Genomic DNA, 24061 nt, shown 5'->3' with positions numbered 1-24061 from the left:
ACAACCTCTTGTTTGTCAGTTTTGCCTCAAGTTCCCAAACCAAAATAAAATACCTCTTAGGCAGGATTAAACTACTCAACCACTCTTTAGGCAGATGCCCTGCTTAGGGGGAAGAAAGGACCTTTTAATCTCATGGCCACAGCTTTGTTGGGGAACTTGACTTTCCCCTAAAGGGAGAGACAAGAGTTATTCTAATCCTGAGCACGGAAGGGGCGCCTGGGTGGCTCAGTGGGTTAAAGTCTCTGCCTTCGGCTCTGGTCATGATCCCAGGGTCCTGGGATTGAGCCCCTCATCGGGCTCTCTGCTCCATGGAGAGCCTGCTTCCTCCTCTCTCTCTGCCTGCCTCTCTGCCTACTTGTGATCTCTCTCTGTCAAATAAATAAATAAAATGTTTAAAAAAAAAAATCCTGAGCACGGAAGACCAAATGTGGTCACTTTCTCAAACAAGTCCCTCCTTATGAGCCATCCTTCTTCCATTCCATGCCCCCTGCCAGGCAGTTTCCCTGTTCCCATGATTTCAAAACTTATTTCTCATAAGACCAGGACAATTCCTTGACACTCGAGTCTGTCGACTGATCTGGTGAGAGCTTGGCCCTGGAATATGCAGCAACATCAGAGACTCTGCCATCTGCAGAGTCAAGCGGAGGCAGCACAAAGCTGGGAGGAGGGAGGAGGGAAAAAACAAAACAAAACAAAACTGCCCAAGGGGCAGAGGCTGGAGGGAGAAGCAGTGCTCATGGCACCGAGAATTCTGCTGTTGATCCAGGGAGTCAAAGGAGGAGGAATTGCGTTTGGTTAGGCCACCAGGCATCACTCTGGGAAATAAGGGAAAAGCCAAAGCAGAATGACTGCACCTACTCACCGGGGTTGGTTATCGTCAGGAGGTCAAGCTGCCGCTGTTGCTGCAAAAGAAAACATACTGTGAGATCACGGAATTGAGCCAGAGCCAAACTGTGCTTAGCAGCTCAGGGCGGACATGCAAAAGGGATGCTCAGACACACAGAGCGGGGTATAAGGTGGAGAATGTGGTGCTCACTCACAACTCTGCACAGAGGCATTGAACCCTAGAGACAAAGGGAATGGATGGCCTTTCTGTTTATCCTTGGATGGTCAGAAGAGAGAGGCCTTAGAGGTCTTCCAGGCAAACCTATATTATACTTAGGGAAAGGCCATTGGTTCATTCTTCTGTACCAGATAATCTTCGTTCACACTGGCCATACTGGTTCAGTGTCTTGTATCCTGGCAATCTTCTGCTTTGGGTCCTTATGTCACCGTCACTCTCCATATATTCCCTTCCAATCAAGATATTCCTGGGCTGGTTTATTTTTTTAATTTGCTCAGCAACACTATGACAATTTTAATTACTGATGATCAAACCATTTTTTTGTCTAATTGAATCCTCATCTCTTTGTACCATATAACAATCATAGCAAATATCTGTCTGGTACATTGGGCCATATGGATTAGGCTTCTCGGATTTGGAGGCAACTGCCCTTGGCTAACCCAAGGGCTGAGGAGATCAGTATCTCAGTAGGCTTGCCCCGCATCAGAGCATACCTACAGGGAGCCTCTGTCCTGACTTGGATGTCATGGGAACCTGAGGATGGAGAAGTGTATATAGAGGCTGGGGGTGGGGCAGTGAGCAACTCTCCTACAGACTTAAGTTAGGATTTCTTAAGCCCCAGATGAGTTCTCTCTCTTTTCTACACTTGAATTTCTATAAATGGCTCTGGAAATCTGTATTTTTTTTTTTCTCAAAAGACGTTCAACAAACTCCACTTTGAGAACCACTGCTCTAGGCTACATATTGTAGGAGCTTCTGATTATCTGATATTTCTTCTAATGGATCCTTTGCCAAATTTCACCTTATCTGTATTTCTTGCACTATCTTGCCTCTCTCTAAGAATGGAGAACAGCTTCCTGAAATTTTGCTTAAGCAGAAATGGGAAGGCAGTAACATTTTTTGAGCAACAAATATAGACCAGGCACAGTACCAGGTGCTTTGATGTGTTATTTCTTTTCATACTTTTGGCAGTCCTGCAGGGTCGGTATTACATGAGGTTCAGAGAGGAAAATTATCTGCTCAAGACAACATCTTCATTAAATGGCAGGGCCAGGATTAGAATCCAGTCAGCTCTGATGCTGGCTTAAAAGCCCAAAATACAATACACCTAAATAATTATGATGATGCCTGAAGCTTAATAGGTGCTCAATAAAAAGATACAGTATTGATGCTGTTGTTATTACTATAGTCCATGTGGCCTTTGGTTTATATGAGCTATTTTTTCCTTTTCCATAAAATAGTGGATACTTGGGGGTGCCTTGGTGGCTCAGTCAGTTAAGGGGCTGACTCTTGATTTCAGCTCAGGTCCTGATCTCAGGGTCCTGGGATGGAGCCACTCGTTGGGCTTCATGCTCAGCGGGAGTCTGCTTAAGATTCTCTCTCTCCCTCTGCCCCTCCCTGCACTTGTGCACACTCTTCCTCTCTTTGGAATAAATAAATCTTAAAAAAAGAATCGTGAATACTTGGAGCTCAAAAGTCATTTAGTTTGATCTGCTATGAGAACAGGATCCCCTCTACAATGGCCCCACCAGTTGTATGAACTGCTTGTTTCACCCCTTTTCTTGATGGGGAACTCACTACTTCTTGATAGTTTGTTAGCTGTCCTTTATGCAGGATTAAAGGTGGCCTCCTTATGACATTGTCACTGTTTCTAGCTGCCTCAGCCCATCACAAGGGTTGGGACATCTGCAGATCTGTGTCTTCTCTCCAGGCTAAAGATGCCTAGTTCCTATATCCTTTCTTCAGAAGACCTGGTCTCAAATCTTCTTGCCCTCATTGTCTCCTTCCTCCTCTATTTAACTTTGATCTGTCCCTATCAAAAACTCTTTAAGATATCTCTACCACTTACTTCACTGACTTCTCATGAACCTAAAAGCAGATCTGTATTACCTCATGGACTTCTCAATCAACATCACTGTTTTCCTGCCAGCTTCTAACTCATTCCAGTTGACATTTTCAAGCAAACAATGCAACTCCAAGATGTCACTGACCTACACTGTAAACACACATCCTCACTCTGAAAAGAAACACACACCCACACACATAGGCTAGAAGGACTGCTGGAGCCAGACCGTCTTCCCTCCCAAACACAGAACCAGGCCAGTAGCACAATTGGCTCAAGCTGCCTTTGCCAAGGCCAACCTGTGTGGCTCAGCACTTCTCTCATGCATGAGGAAAGAATACAATGTGTCCCTCTGTTTTCCCGTAAGCTTGACTTTGTGATGACTGTGGCTGGTGAAAGAAGTTTATTTATCTGAGAAGAGTCTATTTCCTAATTAAGAGCTATCTCTAAATGGTGACTCTGTGTCCAGGCTCCAGTAGAGAAAAAAGAGAAGAAAACCTGACAGGAGGCAGACAGACATGGGCTTTTTTCTTGGCTTCTCTGTGGAGTTTGGATAACTTACTGCATATCTCCGGCCTCAAACTTCCTTCGCACCTGTAAAGCGCTGGCGAGAGAAATACCTTCAGAGAAAGGGAGTCAAACACAACCAGGTACTGTGCTTACGGGCTCCCTCTTCTGGTGTGAAGTGTTCCTGTGAATCCCTGTAGACAGAACACTGGGGGCTCAAAGGACAGTCAGAATGTAGAAGGGGCCAAATTTTCAGCTCTCCTTTGACATCGCAATTTTCAGTGGACGTGTGTCTTCCTCACTAGTTGGAGAGTATCATAAGGGCCTAGAAGATGTATTATTCAGTCCATGGCATATAGTAGCCCTCTGTAAGCATTTGTTAAATTCAGTGAAGCATTCCTGGAATCCACATTATCCTTTTACCAGCCCTCAATGCCTTTGCTCATGCTATTCTGCCTAATTTTTCATGACCTTCTGTCTTCTTGGAGGTCTCCCCTCACTGCTCCAGACATCCATGACATTTTCTCTGCATGTCAACTTCCAAACCTAACCTCCATCTGTCCTTTGAACAGAACAGTCCACACTTTGTTCTTCTAATGCATCTTGTAAAGCCAACCTTTTGTATCACGTTGTTTCAACTGTCTGTTTCTTCTGTTTCCCTCAAGAGGTCCTTACTTGAGGATAAGGCTGTCATTTCATCCCTCTATCTCCAGTTCCAGCACAAAGGTCTGGAAAGAATGTTTGATGTCATCTGGTTCAAATGATTCAACTATTCTGTCACTCCCTCTGCTACTCTTAGATAGGAATTCATCAGCATTGAAAGCAACCATGCCACTTCCTCTATAGGACTTTCCCTCTGCCACGTCTTTAGGCTTTCTCACCTTTACGATTTTGTTCCTATCATCTCTACAGCCAGCACTGGCTATCCACCTCCTGTGGGAGCCCTTCCTTCTCTTAGCCCACACATAGGATCACTGTCTCTACTGGACTCCAGCAGCTCCTACTGTTTGTACCGCTCCTGTGGTGATGAATTAAATCTAACCTAGTGACAAGTCCATTTAACCTATGGTTCACAGACATATGTGTGCACCACCTAGTGGTCTCAGCAGATAAGTGTAGGCTGTTGTTTAACCTGTGGCTCTAAAGATAGGACTGCAAAATCTGCCTGTTGTATGTGTAAATAAGAATGAAAAAAGAAAAAGAAAAATTCTTGCAGGGTACCTTCAAGAATCACCATGCAACGAGTTTTACCTAAGAAACTGGAATGTCCAAATAATTCTCTCAAAGTTCTTCAAAAATAAAAGAAATAGAATGAAAGATAAATTTTTCATTATGAAATAGTCTGCCTAGTATCATCACTTGGGATTGTCAATGAAAACTGTATGGCATTTTTAAAATTAAGGTGCATGATGTGTGTATGTAATGTATAATCTGTTATACATGGAGGGGGCCATGCTGGACATAAAGAATTACCAAATTATAATTGGTTACCAACTGAGAGCTATAAGGGTCTTTCATCTGGAGAAGAAATAGGATCTAACCACTTGGATGGTAGAACATGCAATGTTAGCTGGAGGAGATGAGGTTGGCTAACTGAGCAGCAGTTTTGGTAGGTTGACAGGGCCTGCTGGTTAAGAGCTGACCAGCTGAACCTCTAGTTGACCATAAGCTACTGTCTCAGGAAGGCAAGGCTTTCACATGTGTGGTAGCAGTAGTGTGTGCCTGTGTGTGTGTGTGTGTGTGTGTGTGTGCGCGCGCGTGTGTGTGTATGATTTGAGGGGTGTGAGGGGAGAATGTTCCTTCTCAGGTGAAGAAATTCCAGGCCTCCACAGACAGAAATGTGTCCTATTGTGCCTGTATGGTATTCTAGAGACTCCTGGAGGAGTGTGACTAAGCCAGACCCAGGTCTCTTAGGAGTTGATCTATAGATTCTCAGCTGTGTATGAGCCCCAAATTCAGCTTTCCTTGGTAAAAGTGTTTCCTTACGGACATTCAGAAGAAACCCATTTCTGTGCTTAACCACCATGTGTAAATGCTGAGTCATGACTGGATAAAGACCATGGGTGTTGGGGGTTCCAAGGTCAACAGGAACAATTTCCAAATTTAGTGCCCGCCAGGGATGGCAGAGTATCTGGAGTGCGTGCTCAAGGAGCTGTTGGCCTGCATACTCGCTCCAGGAGTTATCCTTATTCCCCTATGCATCCAGTGGAAGCTGTCTTGTTAATGCAATGTCACTGCACCTCTGGTTCCAGATAACTGCCCCAAGCGGGGGAAATACTGAAAGGTGGGTCAATTAGAAAGCTTACCCAGGAATTTTTGATATTTCATGGGTTAAATTATTCTCAATGAAAACTACTGTTGTCTCAAGTTCAAGAATCCATCTTTAAAAATTTTGTAATTATGAAAACAACACATGCTTATTTTTTATAATTTTCCAAATTTCCAGAAAACTGAGAAAGTAAAAATTAATGAAATCCCACCACTGAAAGAGAAGCCCAGTTAGCATTTTGATGTACTTTCTTATAATCTTTCTTGTTTGTGTTTAGTTTAATGAGATATTATTTATATCTAATAAATGAAGTATTTTTTAATCTCATGCAACATTATATTTTTTGTCCCAGGCTGAGTCTTTGTTCTGAAGTATGAGAGTATAAATCACATATATTTCTTGTCATAACGGATATGTTTGTTCTTAAAACTGTGGTTTTGTTTTCTAGTCCCTTTTTCAGGGAAGGTGGTCTCAATCATCAAGATAATCAGTACAATATCACTTGGTTATTTTGTTACAAGGAGGCAGTTTGAAAAGCTCAGCAACTGCGACCTCGTGGTGTAGACAAAGTCCTCTGAATACAGGGGATACTTTTTCCCGGCAATAACCAACCAGGAAGATATTCTTTTTTCATATCTGGAGCCCCTCCCACTGCAGTTACAGAAAGCATTTTGTAGAAAGAGTCCAACTCAAAATGAGACAAAGCATAAATCCTGATTCTACCATTGCTGAGCAGCGTTATCCTAGGTGTGCTACTTAAGCTAGTCAGCAATTAGGTACCTCATGCATAAAAAGAGTGTAGACAAACTTCCAGGAGCATAACAGGGAAGAGAAACTGAGAAAAAGAGAAAGAATCCCTCTGGACATGGGCATGGGGGCAGGGAGACACCAGGCAGAGTGGGGAGCACAGTGGCTGAAAGCCAGGATTTCGGAGTGCCGCTCTGGTTCTGCGCCCCCTCACGCTGCGTCTTGGGGCTTCTCACCATACAGCACCTACTCTTTTACAACAGCCTCTTAACTCGCTTCCCTCCTTCAAATCTTGGGCCTTCCCTTTGTCCATACTTCAGCTGCACTTGGAGTGAACTTTCCAGAATGCACATCTTAAAACTCATTAGGGTTCCTACAGGAAGTAGTGTAACCTTTGAGCTCTTATTGGACAACTTCCATGGTCCAGTTCCTGCCTTCTAGCTCCTGTTCTCTCAGGTTCTGAGATAGAGAAAGCATGATAAACCACTTCTAGTTCCCCAAGTTTGTTGTGCTCTCCCACCTAGGCCTTTGCGCAATCCCCTCTTCTTGGAACAATAATCCTGTACCCAACCTGCTTTGTCTGGCTAATTCCTCCTTGTTATCCAGCTCTCAACTAGCATGCCACCTGTTCGGGAAAGTCTGTCTAGACCTGCCAAGGCTGACTGGATCTTGTCCTTGTGCCCCTGACCTTCCCCATCAGACACTGCATTTCCTTGGCCTATTTACTCTTCTGTCCTCTCTGCTGGTTGTGTGAGCTCCCTGTTCCCCTGAGGGCAGGGGCTATGGCATCATTACATCTCTCCCCTCAGGCACTAGCCCAGTGTCTGACCAACAGATGATGCTCCATAAAGATCTGCTGCTCACCTGTTACCAGAAAGACAACTCTAAACGGGGTCCTGCTCAACTGGGCATCAGAAGAGGTCTTTAGTTTTGTTCCCCTCTCTCCTGGTAGACACACACACTGGTCCCATAATTTTTCTCAGAATCCTGTTTCTGCCTTGGGGACCTAGGGATTGGACCACAGAGACTTTGGCTTTCTTCCTTTGGATGGGTAATTATGAGGCTATGGTTAAAAATGGACTTTTCATTTTGGTCACGAACTGCATTGCAATTACTTCTCAGAATGAGAAAGGGACGTGGTGTTCTGAGAGCTCAGGGGCTGGTTTGATGTGTGGGGTTCTGCGTGGTAGAAGAGAATAGTCGCTGATTATGTGTTCTGTTTTGCTTTCTGTGTTTCGTGCAGAATAGCTATTTGGGGAAAAGTCATTCTTTCATGGCATAGACTGGAGATGATTTAAACAAGTGCACCAGTATCCCTGTGCATTCTCCTGTCACTCCAGAAGCCGGCCATCCTGGGGAAGACCTGAAGATCAACACCCTCCAGAAACAGGGATTACAGGGGCATGGATTACACATTTGGATTCAGGGCCCAGGCCCTTTTTTCCTGCAACCTCACTTCCCTGTTCAGTTGCTCTCCTCCCCAGCCATAGTCATTTTCAAAGCATCTAGGGCTCTCCTAACCCCTCCCTGCATTACCCTGGGCATAGCCGGCTCCCTAGAAAAGTATTTCACATGCTGTTGGCCTCTCTCTAAACTTGCTGCTTCTGATCTCTTTTATTCCAGTCTAGCGTCCTCACTGGCTGCAGAATTGATCATTCTAAATTTAAATTTCTCCTTTCTTAGAATAATCTAATGATTCACATTGTATTTCTGATAAAGAGTAGATTTGTTAGCTTGGCATTCAAGGAGAGTGTGAAAAATCTCTATGGGTTTTATGTGCTATTTGAAAAAGCAGTTTTTATATTTTAATATAAACTTTTATTTGTAAAACAAACAAAAAGTTACCTATTATGTTCAGAACCAAACTCCAGACAGCAAAAGTGGGCTTAATCATGTGGGTCAGTGTTGTATACAGAAGACTGACTCTCATCTGGCAGGGGAAGGAGTGGGGAGAACCAGTCCCCTCTGAGGAAAAGGAGCAGGGATTATGAAAATTTGGAAATAACCGTCTCAAGGCCCTGAGCTCATGTCCACACCCCACTGAAGAGGGATGCCTGCCTTCTATTTGCCTGACCATAGTGCTCACCGCCGTCTTCTCTGCTCCCCAGCACCACCTCCTGTCCTTGACATGACCCTCTTTCCACTTCTCATGCTATACAACAGCTGTGTGTCACGGCTTTCCCAGATAGCACGTGCATTCATTCTGACCCTTCATTTATTTATCTGTTAGTTAATTCAATAAGCATCAATGGAGCATCTATTCTGTGACCTTAATGTTCCTCAGGACAGGGCATGAGAGAGACAGTCTCTGTATTCAGAGATAGCTAATAGTGAAATGGAAAAGACAGACATATTAAGCAAATAATCATACAAGATGAATTAATCTCAATTATAGTAAGTGCTCTTAAAAAAACAGGAGGAAAGGCACTATAACGAGGGTTCAACATATCCTCAAGTCTCACCTGGCCCACCGGCTAATGCCTGGATAACACCCCTGGGCACCACTCATCCCCATCACCTTCTAGGGGAACCTGAGCCGTGGCCTCCCTTCGGGTACCTGTCCCATCACGATAATAAAAAGTGCATTAGCCTTTTAACTCAGGGAGAGAGCAAGCTTCACTTAAGGCAGAAACTGAATCCCCCACCTAAGAGTTAAATTCAGCGGGAAGTAGAGTGGGGTGGCAGACAAAAGCTGGGGCTGCACATGGGAGATTGCTTCAATATATTTTGCTGAGTGGTTTCTGCTCTCGGAGCTTCCTGTTATTGGAAAAGTCACGCATGCAAGTGGCTTTCATCCCCAGGGCAGCTTAAAGGAGCCTTTTAGTCCAGCCTCCGGCAGACAGCACAAGGCAAGGCAAGCAGAAATGGAGGAGCCCAGGAAACTGCAAAGCCATTTTGGGAGCAGGAGGGATAGCAGCGGCGGCTGGAGTGGTTGCCATTTGTTGAGCACCTATATATGCCAGTGCTCATCACCTTCTGAGCCAGCCACTGTTACCCCTTTTTACAAATGAAGAAACTGAGGGCCAAGAGGTTAGATTATTTGCCCAAGCTCCCAGCTACTAAGTGGAAGAGTCTAGATTCAAACTGATAACTGTTGACCTCTGAAGCCTATGCTCGCTTAGTCCTGAGAGCCATTAGTTGTGAGAAACGAGGACAATGTCCTGGCTGATTTCCCAGTTTGTAGGCAGAGGAGCAGCAGGAGCGTGATGGGCGATGCTGTACAACTGGAACAGTCTCTGCACACAGGGCTAGTGATAGAAAGGACGACTGATGTGCGACTGACCTTCTGTACTGCCCCTTTGTTGTGTTCACAGTTCAAAATTCTACATATAGGTGTGTGTTTTTCAAAGATTTTTTTATTTTTATTTTTAAGGTAATCTCTACACCCAATGTGGGGCTTGAACCTTCAACCCTGAGATCCAGAGTCACACGCTCCACTGACTGAGCTAGCCAGGAGCCCCTGTTTACCCGTGATTATAGTTGATTAGTCATTCTGATTACAGTCTAGACTCCATGACAGAAAGGACGGGGTTCAGCCTTCCTGGCAGAGTGGACAGTGTCTTAAATACGTGTTCAAAGATTGCATACGGGAGGGTAGATCAGGTTTTTAAAGAGGGCAGTATAAACAGCTGAAACCCTCACTCCCGCTAGAGAGAAAGGACACATGTCTCATCCTGAAACACCAAACAGTTAGAGGGGGGCTTGGCGCAAAGGATTTCACCATCCCAGTTGTGGAGGAAAGAGCCACACATCAAGAAACAGCAAGAGGAAGGCTGTTCCAGTCATGACTCGGAAGATTCCCTGCCAGGACAGATTGTTTCTTCCCTACCCCCTGCTCCAGGCGATATGACGCCACGTGGGCACCTGCAAAAACAGACATGGCACCTACAGTGATGGCGCAGCTCAAGGGTGGAGAGGCTGTATACATAGCTGTCAGCTTGCCCCCCCTGCCCCCCTGCCCCTCCTACTGTCCAGGGCACCCATGGACCTCAGAGCACTCAGGTATTGATTTAATAGTGTCTCACATTATAATTGTTTACACACTAGCCTGTTTTTTCTCCTCACCTCCACCTCTCCTCTCTTCATCTCTTGTCCCCTGTCTTCTCCTCCAAGGTCAGGAGCAGCACAGTTTTCATATCCCTCTATTATCCCTGTATCTGCCTTCTCACAGGGCCTTGAGGAGTCTGTTCCAGCTTTACCATTTTACATTATTACCAGGGCAAGTTATGTGATTAGAAATTCTCTTTCTTCATAGGTTTTGAGCAAACCACAACTTTCTTTTACAGAATCAGACTTCAGAGTTTAAAAGATATGACTTTAAGGCCCTCAATTTTTACTTTAAAATTGTGATTACTCTTCATCCTTAAGGTCACTGAGATGCAGTATGAGTGAGGCTATCCTGTAACCCAGCCTCTGGGATATCAGAGCAAGGAGGTTTGGAAATCACTATCCCAACTACTTTATGTCAAAGCAAAGTAGACTGAGTCCATGGAGGGAAAGGCAGCAGCTTTTAAGGTCATCTGCCACATTGTTCTGTATTGTTTGCTTGCATGCCTCCTTCAATGGAGTGAAATGAAGGGATCTATGTCTTTAGTCCAGTGCCTAGAAAAGCACAGATGCCTAGAAAAAAAAAATTAAGGAAAGCAAGGGAGTGAGGGGTAGGGGAGGAATTTTTAAGGACTTTATTCTGAGTTCCAAAGTCATGTTGTTTACTTGCTTAATTAGTTTTAACTGAAGAGTTATCAAGAGGACCTCCTTCAAGAGGTGGTAACTGAAATGGCCCATAAAGTATAAAAGTTATTTTACTTTTCATTGGGAAAGTGGGGCCAACTTTAAAGAAAAAATAGAACAGGAGTCTGGACTAGCCATGAGGCCCTGGCTCCCCTCTGTCTCTGGGAGCTGAGTCTGTTTATGCTTGACATTTAGTTCTTGAGACTATCAGGTATCTCCTGGAAACATCAACTGTTTGTTTATTTTCATTTTTAGTCACTTAATATATCACACTCATTCCAAAAAAGCATTTGAAGAAGCTTACAATGAAAGAATGCCACAAAATAAAAACCATGTAACTTAAGACATTGAGAAAAAGAAAAGACAAGGACAGGAGTAATTGGCTGGTGCTAGATATGAGGTCATAACTCACAACTCATATCCTGAGATACTCTGTTCACTTGCTAGGTTGGCTCTCGGCTTTTAAACAACATTAGTGTAGTGGAAAACACAGTTACAAAATACCCAGTGTCCTATGGGAAAAGCAAAAACAAACAAATAAAAACCCCAAAATAAAACGGTTGAATTACAGAATCTACCTTTCCTGACCCGATGTGTGAGGGAAATCTTTCCTTAGGGTCCTTAGAAAGGGTGTTTTGGGGCTTAGTGGGTCATGAAGTGCCAAACCAGTAGAGCTGGATTTGGACTCCTGTGATGCTTTTTGAAGAAGGCCCATGGAGCACAGACAGAGGTGAAATGTGGTAGTTGTGAGAGTCCTGGGACCAGAATAAGAAGCGGTGTCATGGATAAGGTCTGTGTCATGGATAATAGCAAAAGACAGATAAGGGATACAAATCCTAGCTCATACACTCATATGCCACTCATGAGTGGTATAGCCCCCGAACAGATTACATAACCTGTCTCTCATTTCCATGTCCCTAAAATGGTGATAAGAAAAGTCTTTAAACCAAAATATAATTTCATTCAGAATTTTTATATTACAATAAACATTACCATATTATGGGATATAATATAAAATCCACATCTTTTTTTTTAAGATAAAACACAGGAATCCATAAAATACTTAAAGTTTCAGGTTTTTGAGAGTATCAAGGTCACTCTCCCCTATTTACATAGAAGAGTTTAGAGGATCTGACTTCTAAAAAGATCTTATCACACTGAAGGAAATGTTCCACAAAGTCCTTTTGTTCCCATTCTCCTTCAGATTTAGCAAGATTGTGAAGGAGTTCACAGTAGCTCCGCACAGAACTGTGGTAAGGACTGAATCGGCTAGTGGATCAGAAACACCTGGAAGCCAGAAGTTAGGTGTTCTGGACCTAGCTTTGCCATTTACTTGCTGTATGAACCAACGATTTGCCTTCTCTGAATCTGTCTTTACCACATATTGGCTAAATGACCACAGGCAGGTCAGTATAATATTTTGAAATGGGTTTAGCATCCCACATACTAGTAACACAGTTAGCCTAGTGCTTGACACATAACCTCTGGATAAATGGAACATAGTCTGGTAAGATTTTTATTTTTAATTCCAAGAATCCTTGCTTGGAAAGCTTTCCTTCCCCTCTTTCTCTATTTATGGCTTTTCTCTTATTTCATTACCTCCTCCTCTCCCAGGCTGGGTTAGGTGCCTCTTCAAGGCCCCTCAGCACCTTGTGCTACCCTTGGCCACAGACGTTATCACTGTGGGTTGCAATTATCTGTGAGTCATCCGGCTGTGAGCCCTTGTGGGCAAGGATGCTGTGTGATTCAGATCGGCATCTCCAGCTCCTACCACTGTACTTGGCACAGAGCGGGCCTTCAGTCATGTTTGCTGAATTGCATGAAACTGTGCAGTTCCTGTGAAAAATATCGTGACATTCAGAATAAAACTCTGGCACTGAAAGTGAGGCAACATTAATCTGTATTCCTGCCCAGCCAGAGTAATGCCTCTGCACGATGTCAGAGTTATATATACTGCAGGAAGTAAAAATGCCAGGCCATAAAAGTCTATTTTCTGCATTTGACTGGCTCTTGTGGAATCTCCACTCCATGCTGATTGACCACGACTTTCCATAACAAATTGCCAGCTTGATTGTGGGGAGAGAATCCAGATCTAATTGTTCTTTGTAAGCCTGGGACAGAAGGTATTGCTATTTGAAAATGGAACTGTCTAAATTAATTTTCCTGAAACAAACATCTTTGCCAAATAAAAGCAATGCATAATAACCACCCATAATTAAAAGCAAAATGATACCTTTTGTTACGTGGGGAAAGCAAATGTGTTCACCACAAAAAAAGACCAAAATGTTATTTTCTTGGAACTCCACGGACACATCTTGAAGTCTGATGAGAGGGCGTGTGAGTGTGCGTGAGTATGTGTGTGTGTTGTCTTGTGTTGTGTTGTGTTTAGGAGTAGAGTGGGGGTAGGGAGATGTCTCTTTCATTTTTTCTTTTCTTTTGCTTTTAAAAAACAAGCATCATTCATCTTTGCTTTCTGAACAATGGAGACAGAATATTCTTAAATCCCACTACGCTTTCAAGAGATAGGAATTGGGAAAGTGGGGGGAATTGACATTTATTAAACTGCCCTTGTTTTCCCTTGTTAAATTTTCCTAACCTGTTTTTATTTCAACTTTTTGATGTGTGTGTACATATGTGTATATCTTTCTAAATTGATAAATCTTTTCCAGAAAAAACTTGAGACATCAAAAACCATAATTGAACATCTATGTAACAGGTACATTGTTTAATGTTTATTCTTTTTTCCTCCTAGCACTCTCATAATGCTGGTCTTTAACCCTCATTTTAGAGATTAGGAAAACAACACTCAAAAAGGTTAAGTAAATTGCCTAGTCTCATAGCTAGTACATGACAGAGCTAAGATTTAAGCTGAGTTTCTGACTATAAAGTCCGTGTCCTTAAAAATATTCTTTCCATTGTATATAGTATTATTAAATAATAATACTAATAATATCAAAATAAAGAGAAAAATATATATGAAAATCATAATGTCTCAACAACCATTTCCATATTTTCCATGCTGTTTTCTGTCCTTGTCTAAGTAGGTGTGTTGTACTAAAAGGGTAGTAATTACATACAGAAAACAAAGACATAGTTATGGCATAAATATGATTTTGCTACTTTCTGTATTCTTTTTTTTTTTAACTGAGGTATAATTGACATACTATATTATGTTAGTTTCAGGTGTACAATAGAGATTTAACATTTGTGTACATTGTGAAATGATCACTACAGTAAGTCTTGTTATCATTTGTTACCATAAAAAGTTAACACAATATTATTGACTATATTCCCCATGCTTTACATTACAACCCTAGGACTTATTTATAACTGGAATTTTGTAGTTCTTCATCCCTTTCACCCATTTTGTACATCACCCCTCCCAACCCTTCTTCTCTGGCAACCACCCATCTGTTCTCTGTGTCTATGAGTCTGGGTTTTGTTCTGTCTTGTTTCTTAGATTCAACATATAAATTAAATCACGTGCTATTTGTCTTTCTCTGTCTCACTTACTTCACCTGCCTGATACCCTGAAGTCCATCCATGTTCTTGCAAATGGCAAGACTTCATTATTATGACTGAGTAGTTTTCCACTGTGTTTCAGAAAGAAATAGAACATCTGAACAGACTTATTACTAGTAATTAAATTGAACCAGTAGTCCAAAACTTCCCAAGAAATAAAAGTCTTAGGAGATCGTCAGTTTCTAGGAATTTACTCATTTCTTCTAGGTTGTCCAATTTATTTGTTTTTGACTATTCATAGTAGCCTCTTACCATCCTTTATATTTTGGTGGTATCAGCTGTAACTTCTCCTCTTTCATTTCTGATTTTCTTTATTTGAGCCCTCCTTTTTTTCTTGGTGAATCTAGCTAATGGTTTGTCAATTTTGTTTACCTTTTCAAAGAACCAGCTCTTAATTTCATTGATCTTTTCTATTATCTTTTTAGTCTCTATTTCATTTATTTTCATTCTGATCTTTATTATTTCCTTCCTTCTACTAACTTTGGGTGCTGTTCATTCTTGCTTTTCCAATCCCAAAGGTGCAAAATTAAATTGTTTGAGATTTCTCTTTTTTCTGGAGGTAGGCCTGTATTGCTATGAATTTCCCTCTTAGACCTACTTTTGCTGCATCCCACAAATTTTGGTATGTTGTATTTCTGTTTTCATTTGTCTCTAGGTACTTTTGATTTCTCCTAGTAGATGTTCAGTAAACTGTTATTTAATCTCAATGTAGTTTATCCAGTTTTCTTCTTGTAATTATTTTTAGTTTCCTATTGCTATGTTTAGAAAAGAAGCTTAGTATAATTTCAGTCTTCTTGAACTAACATGTGACCTATCCTAAAGAATGTTTCATGTGCATTTGAGAAGAACATGTATTCTGTTGATTTTAGATGGAGTATTAAGTCCATTTGGTGTACTGTGTCTTTTAAGGCTGAGATTTCCTTATTCATTTTCTGTCGGTATAATCTATCTACCGATGTAAGTGGGGTGTTAAAATTCCCTACTATTGTTGTACTGCTGTCAATTTCTCCCTTTAGGTCTGTTACTGTTTGCCTTATATTTTCTGGTACTCCTATGTTTAATGCATATATATTTATAAATGCTATATCTTCTTGCCAGAATGACCCTTTTGTCTTCTATTATACGTAGTGCCCCTCTTTGTCTTTTATTACAATCTTTGCTTTAAAGCCTCTTTTGTCTGATATGAATGTAGCTATATCAGCTTTCAACATGAGTGTTAGGGGCACCAACCTCCCCATGCAGTTGAAAAATCCATGTATAACTTTTGATTCTCCAAGAACTTAAGTATAAATAGCCTACTGTTGACCAGAGGCCTTGCTGGTAACATAAACAGAGGTTAACACACATTTTGTATGTTATATGTGTTACATATTGTATTCTCACAATAAAGTGAGCTAGAGGAAAGAAGATATTATTAAGAAATCATACAAAAGAGGGGTGCCTGGCTGGCTCAGTTGGTTGGGCATCTGCCTTTGACTCAGGTCATGATCCTGGGACCCTGGGATGGAGTCCCACATAAGCCTCCCTGCTGAGCAGAGAGCCTGCTTCTCCCTCTTCCTCTGCTTCTCCCCGTGCTTTTGCTTTCTTGCACTGTCTCTATGTCAAATAAATAAATAAAATCTTTTTAAAAAGAAATCATACAAAAGAGAAAATACATGTATAGTATTGCACTGCTTATACAGAAAAATTTAGTTATAGGTGGACCCACATGGTCCAAACCCATGTTATTCAAGGATCCATAGTATATATATATATCCCTCAGGGCCCATAATCATTATCTCTGCTGGCCTTCAGACCAGGAGATCAGGAGGTGTTTCCTGGACCATCGTTGCAAAAACTGGGGCTCCAGATGAGTATATACTTTCCTTTCTGAAAGTATCTTTCTCAAGATGAAGCAAGGCCAATCTGGTGCACAGGAATTGTATCTCCCTGCTTATATTCCTCAGGAGTGCCTCCTTAACCTCTAGACGTGTGGGAAACCTGAAGCCTATCACTTGGCTGAAGCTCCAGGCCAAATAAATAGGCCTTCTTCACAGGAAGACCAGGGTTGCATTTCAGTGTGCTGTCTGTGCAGTGCGCTGAGGGTGGTAGCCTGCCAAGAACCATCTTTTTGATTGTTACATTCTTGTGGAGCTTAGAAATGCCAGTTCCCTTGACCACCCGGGTCAGGCAATAAAAGGACATCCCCTGTGTGGACTGTGTGCACCCACTGGCATTAGATAGGCAGCTAGAGAGTACTGGGGGCAGGGCATACTTGCTGGGTTCAGAAAAGCAGTGGGGAAAGATCTTGGCTGTGTGTGCCCATGGGCTTCAGGAAAGCAGTGCCTTGTCTGCACTCTTGCTGGCTTTAGGCTAGAAACAGAAAAATACTACAGCCACTTGTGCTTGCCAGCCCTAGCCAGGGAGCAGTGAGTGTCACAATCATCCATGTTCCCTGACTTTTGCTAGGGAGCAGGAGAATGCCAGGACCATTTGTGCTGGCTGGCCCCAGCCAGGTAGCAGGCAAGTGCTGCAACCAGCTGCACTCTCTTCAGCTTCAGCAAGGCAGTAGGACAGTGCTGTGACTGCTTGCCCCTGCCTGCTTTAGCAAGACAGCAGGAGGGTGCTGCATACAAACTCACCCATCTGTGCTAGCAGGATAGGTAGAGAGTGTAAAATGTATCCACCAGCACCTTCTTTTCTGGGGAATTTCAACTATCCCCTGCCCCTTCAGCAGATGCTTTTAGATTAGCAAATGCATCTTCTTCACATGTAGTCTAGGTGCTTTTCAAACTATTGTTTTTTGGCTTGGTGTGAGGGAGATTGCACATAAGACCTTTAGAAGTGGAAATTTCAGTTTTCTATAGCACTTTGGGTCCCTTGGACATTGGTTTTCTAAGCCAGACATTTTGGGGGCTAGTCTCTCTGGTGCAGATCCCAGGGGTTAGGATGCCTGACATAGGGCACCAATCTCTTGCTCCTCAGAGAGAAACACTAGATTCCTGAGATCCCTCCTTACTGGTGCACGAGGGTGGGGTTCTTGGCCAGTTTGTGTCTCTGCCTTTCCTATGTATTCCAGTGTAATCTTTTTATCATTTTTTGGGAAGAAGCAGTTCATCTATTTCTTAAATCTTTTTTCAGAGGGAAATGGACTTTAGGTAGCTGTAGATTTGGTGTGTCCATGGGAGGAGGTGAGTTCAGGACCTTCCTATGTCACCTTCTTGCTGAAGTCTCTACTTTCTGTATTCTGCTATTTTTAGGTTACATTAGATCATAAGAAGTTTTCCAACAGTATTACACAGTCATTCTAAACATTACTTTAATAACTTCATAATGTTCTACTTAGTGAAATTACATAGTTTACTTAAATATAGGACATTCAGGCTATTATTATTTTGTTATTATAAATGACATTATGATAAACTTCTTCCTGCATACAATTTTTTCCTTCATTTGGATTAGATTATCTCTCTGGGATGAATACCCAAGAGTGGAATTACTGGGTCAGAAAGTATGTACCTTTTTATTACTCTTGATACCTATTGCCAATTTGTTTTCCAGTACAATCATTCTAATTTACGCTCCTGTGAATAGTGTGTGAGATAAAGATTTTACTATAGCTTTGCCAGCATGGGGGATTATAACTTTGAAAACATTTTTTTTTGTTAATGTAATAATCATATGGGATCTGACTATTATTTTAATTGTTTTTTTTTTTAAAGATGATTCAGTGGGTTTGAATTCTTTTTCATTATCTTGTTCATTCCTTGTATTTCCTACAGTGAAAGTTGATTTTTCGCATTCATCTCTTCAGCATTAAGGTTTTAGCTTTTTTTGAATTTTATTTTATTTTTAAAAAGATTTTATTTATTTATGAGAGAAGGAAAGCTCAAGCAAGTGAGTGCATGAGCAGGGGGAGGGGCAGAAAAAGAGGGAAAGGGAGAGGCAGGCTCTCTGCTGAGCAGGGAGCCCAATGTGGGGCTCAATCCCAGGACACTGAGATCATGACCTGAGCTGAAGGCAGACACTTAACCAACTGAGCCACCCAGGTGCCCCTCTGTTTGCATTTTAAATTCTCAGGGCATAACCACCTCTCTGGTTCTTGTTTCATCAACTTTGGTGGCACTGGAAATATCCTATTGGACCTGATTTGGCACCAAATAAACTGCTTTCCCTAAAACAAGATTCTTTTTAAAGTTTCCAGGCAAAGATGGATCCCAGTAAAACTTCAAAATACACATCTAGATAGTGCTAGTATAGGCTCACAAGACTTAAGGATACACTGATTTCTTCCCTTTCTCCTTTAATCCACTTCTAAGAATCAATGGTGGTATTTCTCTTTGAGCATGAGGAGCTGTGCAGCAGATCAAGGAGACTAACTGGGCCATTGTATAAGAAGTGGGAGCTTTTCCCATGATAGCTCTATATTTCTCATTTCCAAGATTCTATAAAGGAGAGAATATTCCAAGGGCATTTCTTCTTGGGAAAGGTATTCTCACCCTCAGAGGAAGCCAGACAGGATCTCCCATGAGGTCTTAAGGAAGGAAGCCATTTTGATTTGCCTCATCCTAGCCATCAAGCTCTCCCAGAACTTAGGATGAGGTTCCATACTGGGGCTTATCAGTTTCAAGTATTTTTTTTCACTGTGTTTTATTTTTTATTCTGTGGAATTTGCTTTTCATGGGGAGAGAGGGGAGGGCTCTTGTTCTTTATGGTTGTTTCCTTCCAAGAACTTGAGAGAAAGATTTATTTTAGGTTAGGATTTAGGTATTCAGAACCCTGAGCAGTAGTCTATCCTCTGTCTGTAAATTTCACTGGCCTCCTCATTTTGATGCTCCCAGGGGACAGTAGTCACTCGATAGCAATAGGTGTACCTTGCTTAGCACCTATTGTATACAGAGCTCTGTGTTAGCCTTGGACCAGGTGGACAGGGGGCATAGATAAGCACTTACCTGACCCAGTATTTTGTTTATATTGACTCACTTAAGCCCTACAATATTATGAGGTATGTTTCATAGTTCTATTTTATAGGTGAAGAAACAGGTTCAGAAATGCAAAGGAATCTATTCATGATCACAGTTGTGGGTTGGTTTCCCTGATTTTAGTTTTACTTCCCTCAACCCATTCTCTACCTTGCAACCAGAGTCAAAGTTTAAAAATGCAAATCTTTTTTAAATTAAAAAAAATTTTATTGTGTTATGTTAGTCACCATACAGTAAGTGCATCATTAGTTTTTTTTTTTTTAGCAAGACAGGAAACATCATTAGTTTTTGATGTAGTGTCCCATGATTCATTGTTTGTATATAACACCCAGTGCTCCATGCAATCTGTGCCCTCCTTAACACCATCACCAGGCTCACCCAACCCCTCCCCCCTCCCTTCTAAAACCCTCAGTTTGTTTCCTGGAGTCCATAGTCTCTCAGGGTTTGTCTCCCACTCTGATTTCTGCCCCCGTCATTTTCCCCTTCCTTCTCCTAATGTCCTCCATGCTATATTCCTTATGTTCTACAAATAAGTGAAACCGTATGATAATTGCCTTTCTCTGTTTGACTTATTTCACTTAGCATAACCTCCTCCAGTCCCATCCATGTTGATGAAAACGTTGGGGGTATTCATCCTTTCTGAAGGAGATGTAATATTCCATTATGCATATGGACCACATCTTTATCCATTCATCTGTGGAAGGGCATCTTGGCTCATTCCACATTTTGGCTATTGTGGACATTGCTGCTATGAATGTTGGGGTGCATATGGCCCTTCTTTTCACTACATCTGTGTCTTTGGGGCAAATACCCAGGAGTGCAATTGCAGGGACATAGGATGGCTCTATTTTTAACTTTTTGAGGAATCTCCACACTGTTTTCCAAAGTGACAGTACCAATTTGATTCCCACCAACAGTGTAATAGGGTTCCCCTTTCTCCACAACCAACTGTGCCAACATTTGTTGTTTCTTGCCTTTTTGATTTTTACCATTCTAACCGATGTAAGGTAGTATCTTAGTGTGGTTTTGATTTGAATTTCCCTGATGGCTAATGATGATGAACACGTTTTCATGGTCTGTTAGCCATCTGTACGTCTTCTTTGGAGAAGTGTCTACTCATGTCTTCTGCCCATTTTTTTGACTTGATTATGTTTTTTGGGTGTTGATTTGGGAAGTTCTTTATAGAAATTGGATACCAGCCCTTTGTCTGTTGTGTCATTTGCAAATATCTTCCCCCATTCTGTGAGATGCTTCTTTGTTTTTTTGACTATTTCCTTCACTGTGCAGAAGCTTAAAAATGCAAATATGACCTGCTGCTCCTCTCTTTTAAATTTCCCATTGACAAAATAATCTCTAACCTATTTAACATGATCACTCTGCCCCTCCCAGCCTCTGTGGCCTCCATACTTGCCACCACTCCCCTCATAGTCCAGAATCCAGCCAGGTTGATCACCATTAGTCCCCCTATACCTCACTTTTCTCTTGCCTCCATCTCCTCTTATATGTTGTTTTCTGTGCCTGCAATTTCTGCCACATCTTTCTTTGGTTAGTCACTTCCCACTTCTCTTTCAGATCACAGTTTACAGGTAATATTTCCATCATTAAGCCTTATCTGACCTGCCCCCACCACCCTTTGGTTTAGATGCCATTCTCCTGCATTTGTCTTCTCTCTACCATAGCACTTTAGCTATCCTGTAATTGTCTATTTTCTCATTCAACTGTGAGCAACTTAAGGGCTAAAACTGTGTTTCACTCATCATTATAGCCCTAGCGTTTGACACAGGGTAGATGCTTGCTGTAGACTGAATGTTTGTGTCCCCTCCAAATTCATATATTGAAAATTAATCCCCAATATGATTGGTATTTGGATATGGGGCCTTGGGGAGGTGATTTGGGTTCTGTCCTCACTGATGGGATTAATCTCCTTATAAAAGAGACCACAGAGAGATCTGTCACCCCTTCTGCTTTGTGAGGTGATAACAGGATGGACATTTATGAACCAGGAAGTGAACTCTCACCAGACACTGAATCTTCTAGTGCCTTGATCTTGGACTTCCAGCTTCCAGAACTATGAGAGATAAATTTCTGTTGTTGATAAGCCAGTCAGTCTACAGTAATTTTGTTATAGCAGTCCAAACAGATTAATACAATGTCCAATAAATACACTTGAATAAATTGATGAATGAGGAGAATCATAGGAGACTATAGAGCTATCAAACAGATGGTAAGCTAAGAAGTCAAGGGTTTTTCAACTGTTCTTTTTTGTAGCTACTTTAAGTTGCTAGATGGTCTTGTCCAGTATTCATTGGATGATTGGTGGAATTAAAAAAGGTCTGATCACCAATAAACAAAGAGGAAGACATTATTTGTAGTTGGTTAAGTCTTTGTTTTCCCAGCTGATGTCCCCAAAGGGCTGCCCAGCTCCTGACCACCTACCCCAGCAGCATTCTGCAGGGGACCAAGCATCACAATCACATCCTGGCTTGACTCCTGGCCTTGCCTTTTTCTAGCTCTAGCTCTTCAACAGCTACTACTGAGCAAATGCCTACCATGTGCCAGGTACTGTACTTTATGCTTTATTTCTCTTAGCTCAAATCTCTAATTCTTATTAAAAAACTTGAAATGTAGGCATCACCCTTCTTATACTGATGAGGAAACCAAAGCTCAAAATTTTTCAGTTAATTTTTCTAGGCAGCAAACCTCAAGTTCTAGCCCAGGGATATGAATCCAAGTCCACAGTTTCCACAGTCTGTATTCTTTTTCATTATATCATACTTCCCTGCTTCTAACAACCTTATAGCCATAAGCACACGGTAGGCAAATAAGAAAATATAATAAATTACTTGCATTCTTCTTATGAAGTGTTGCAATTTCTCAAAATCAAACCTTTTCTTTCTTGAGTCAGCTCCTGTATGTGGGCAGATGGCAGATGGTGACAATTGTCCACTGCTTCTCTGAATATCGTATTTGTATCCTATTCAAAAACACATTTATAAAGATGTGTCTGTGGATATAGATGGAGTTGAGAATAGAGGACATGCTTTTCTTCATCTGACCAATATGTCCCTAAATGTGTCAATATTTTTTCTCTGCAAGTAGAGCACTACATTGGATCTCCTCTTGTCTCCGCTTCAATGGCTTTGTAATTACCCAGCAAGCAAGAATTCAGCAGCTGGCACCCCAGGGAGAGAGAGCATTGGCTCCAGTACTTATACCAGTTGGAAGAAGAAAGAGCTCCTTGGGCTGGGATGGATGTATCGGTGGCTTTTTAAACCAGGTGTGTGTGTGTGTGTGTGTGTGTTATATGTGTAGAAAGAGTGAAAGTGAGAGAGGGAATGAAAGCAAGGGTAAGAAGGAGAACTTGAGAGAGTTTGAGAGATAAAGGAAAAAAACAAAAACAACAGAAGAAAAGAAAGTGAGAGTAAAGACCCAGCTTTCTGAAGCTCACCTGAGTGAGTGAAGGATGGCCCTTGAGATTGTCTCATTCGAGGTCAGCAAACTGTAGGCCAATGACCAAATTTGGCCTGATGCCTATTTCTGCACAGCCTGCAGCTAAAAATGGTATATATGTTTTTAAATGACTGAAAATATATGAAAGGGAAATTATTCTGTGGTGTGAAAGTTGTATGAAATTCAAATTTCAGTGTCCATAAATAAAGTTTTATTGGAACACAGTCATACTCTCATTTGTTTACACACTGTCTGTGACTGCTTTTTTTGCTACAAAGGTGGAGCTGAGTAGCTGTGACAGACATTGGTTGGCCTGCAAAGCCTAAAATACTGACTCTATTGTCTTTATAGAAAAAGTTTGCCAATTTCTTCAACTAGTCCAAACTCTATACTCAATAGCCACCTTGAAGGCAGACGTTATAGTCTTGTGATTAAAATCTGTAGCCCTGGTGGCCAGCACAGGGCCTAATACCATGACTGGCTACATAGTTTATGGGGCTCAGCACAAAATGAAAATACAGAGCCCTTTACTCGAAAAGCATTATTAAAATGTCATTAAAGGTACTAAGATATAAAAAGCCTTTTCCTTTCTTCTGCTGCTTTTCTATAGACTTGTTATAGTATTTTAAAAAAGATTTTATTTATTTATTTGGTAGAGAGAGAGTGAGCGAGAGCGAGAAAGAGCGTACAAGCAGGAGGAGAGGCAGGCAGAGGGAGAAACAGACTCCCCGCTAAGGAGGGAGCCTGATGAGGGACCTTGGGATCATGACCTAAGCCAAAGGCAGATGCTTAACTAAGCCACTCAGGCATCCTTGTAATGGTATTTTTAATTTGTTATTTAAGGTTTTGATCCCTTGGTCATGGGAATAATCATGGGGTGAGTATAGACCATCATGGGTGTCCAAGGGCTCCACCCTGAGACTGCGTACATAAATGTACCTGACCCACTGACTGCTAGGATCCCCCTG

At 41.8% G+C, this 24061-nt stretch overlaps 1 protein-coding gene across 3 annotated transcripts in view; it reads right to left on the bottom strand.

Annotated features, from left to right (window-relative positions):
- AGBL4 (ATP/GTP binding protein like 4) overlaps nt 1-24061 on the bottom strand; it is a 1476328-nt gene that overhangs the window by 318807 nt on the left and 1133460 nt on the right. For all 3 annotated transcript variants that reach the window (XM_032846637.1, XM_032846636.1, XM_032846638.1), the window contains exon 6: nt 863-902. In XM_032846637.1, the coding sequence (XP_032702528.1) occupies nt 863-902 (40 nt within the window). The remainder of the gene's footprint in view (nt 1-862; nt 903-24061) is intronic.

Source organism: Lontra canadensis, unplaced genomic scaffold, assembly GCF_010015895.1.
Source record: "Lontra canadensis isolate GAN:19392208 unplaced genomic scaffold, GSC_riverotter_1.0 scaffold179, whole genome shotgun sequence".
NCBI lineage: Eukaryota > Metazoa > Chordata > Mammalia > Carnivora > Mustelidae > Lontra > Lontra canadensis.
The sequence above is the reverse complement of the archived record's forward strand: the minus strand, read 5'-3'. Positions and strand labels throughout refer to the sequence as shown.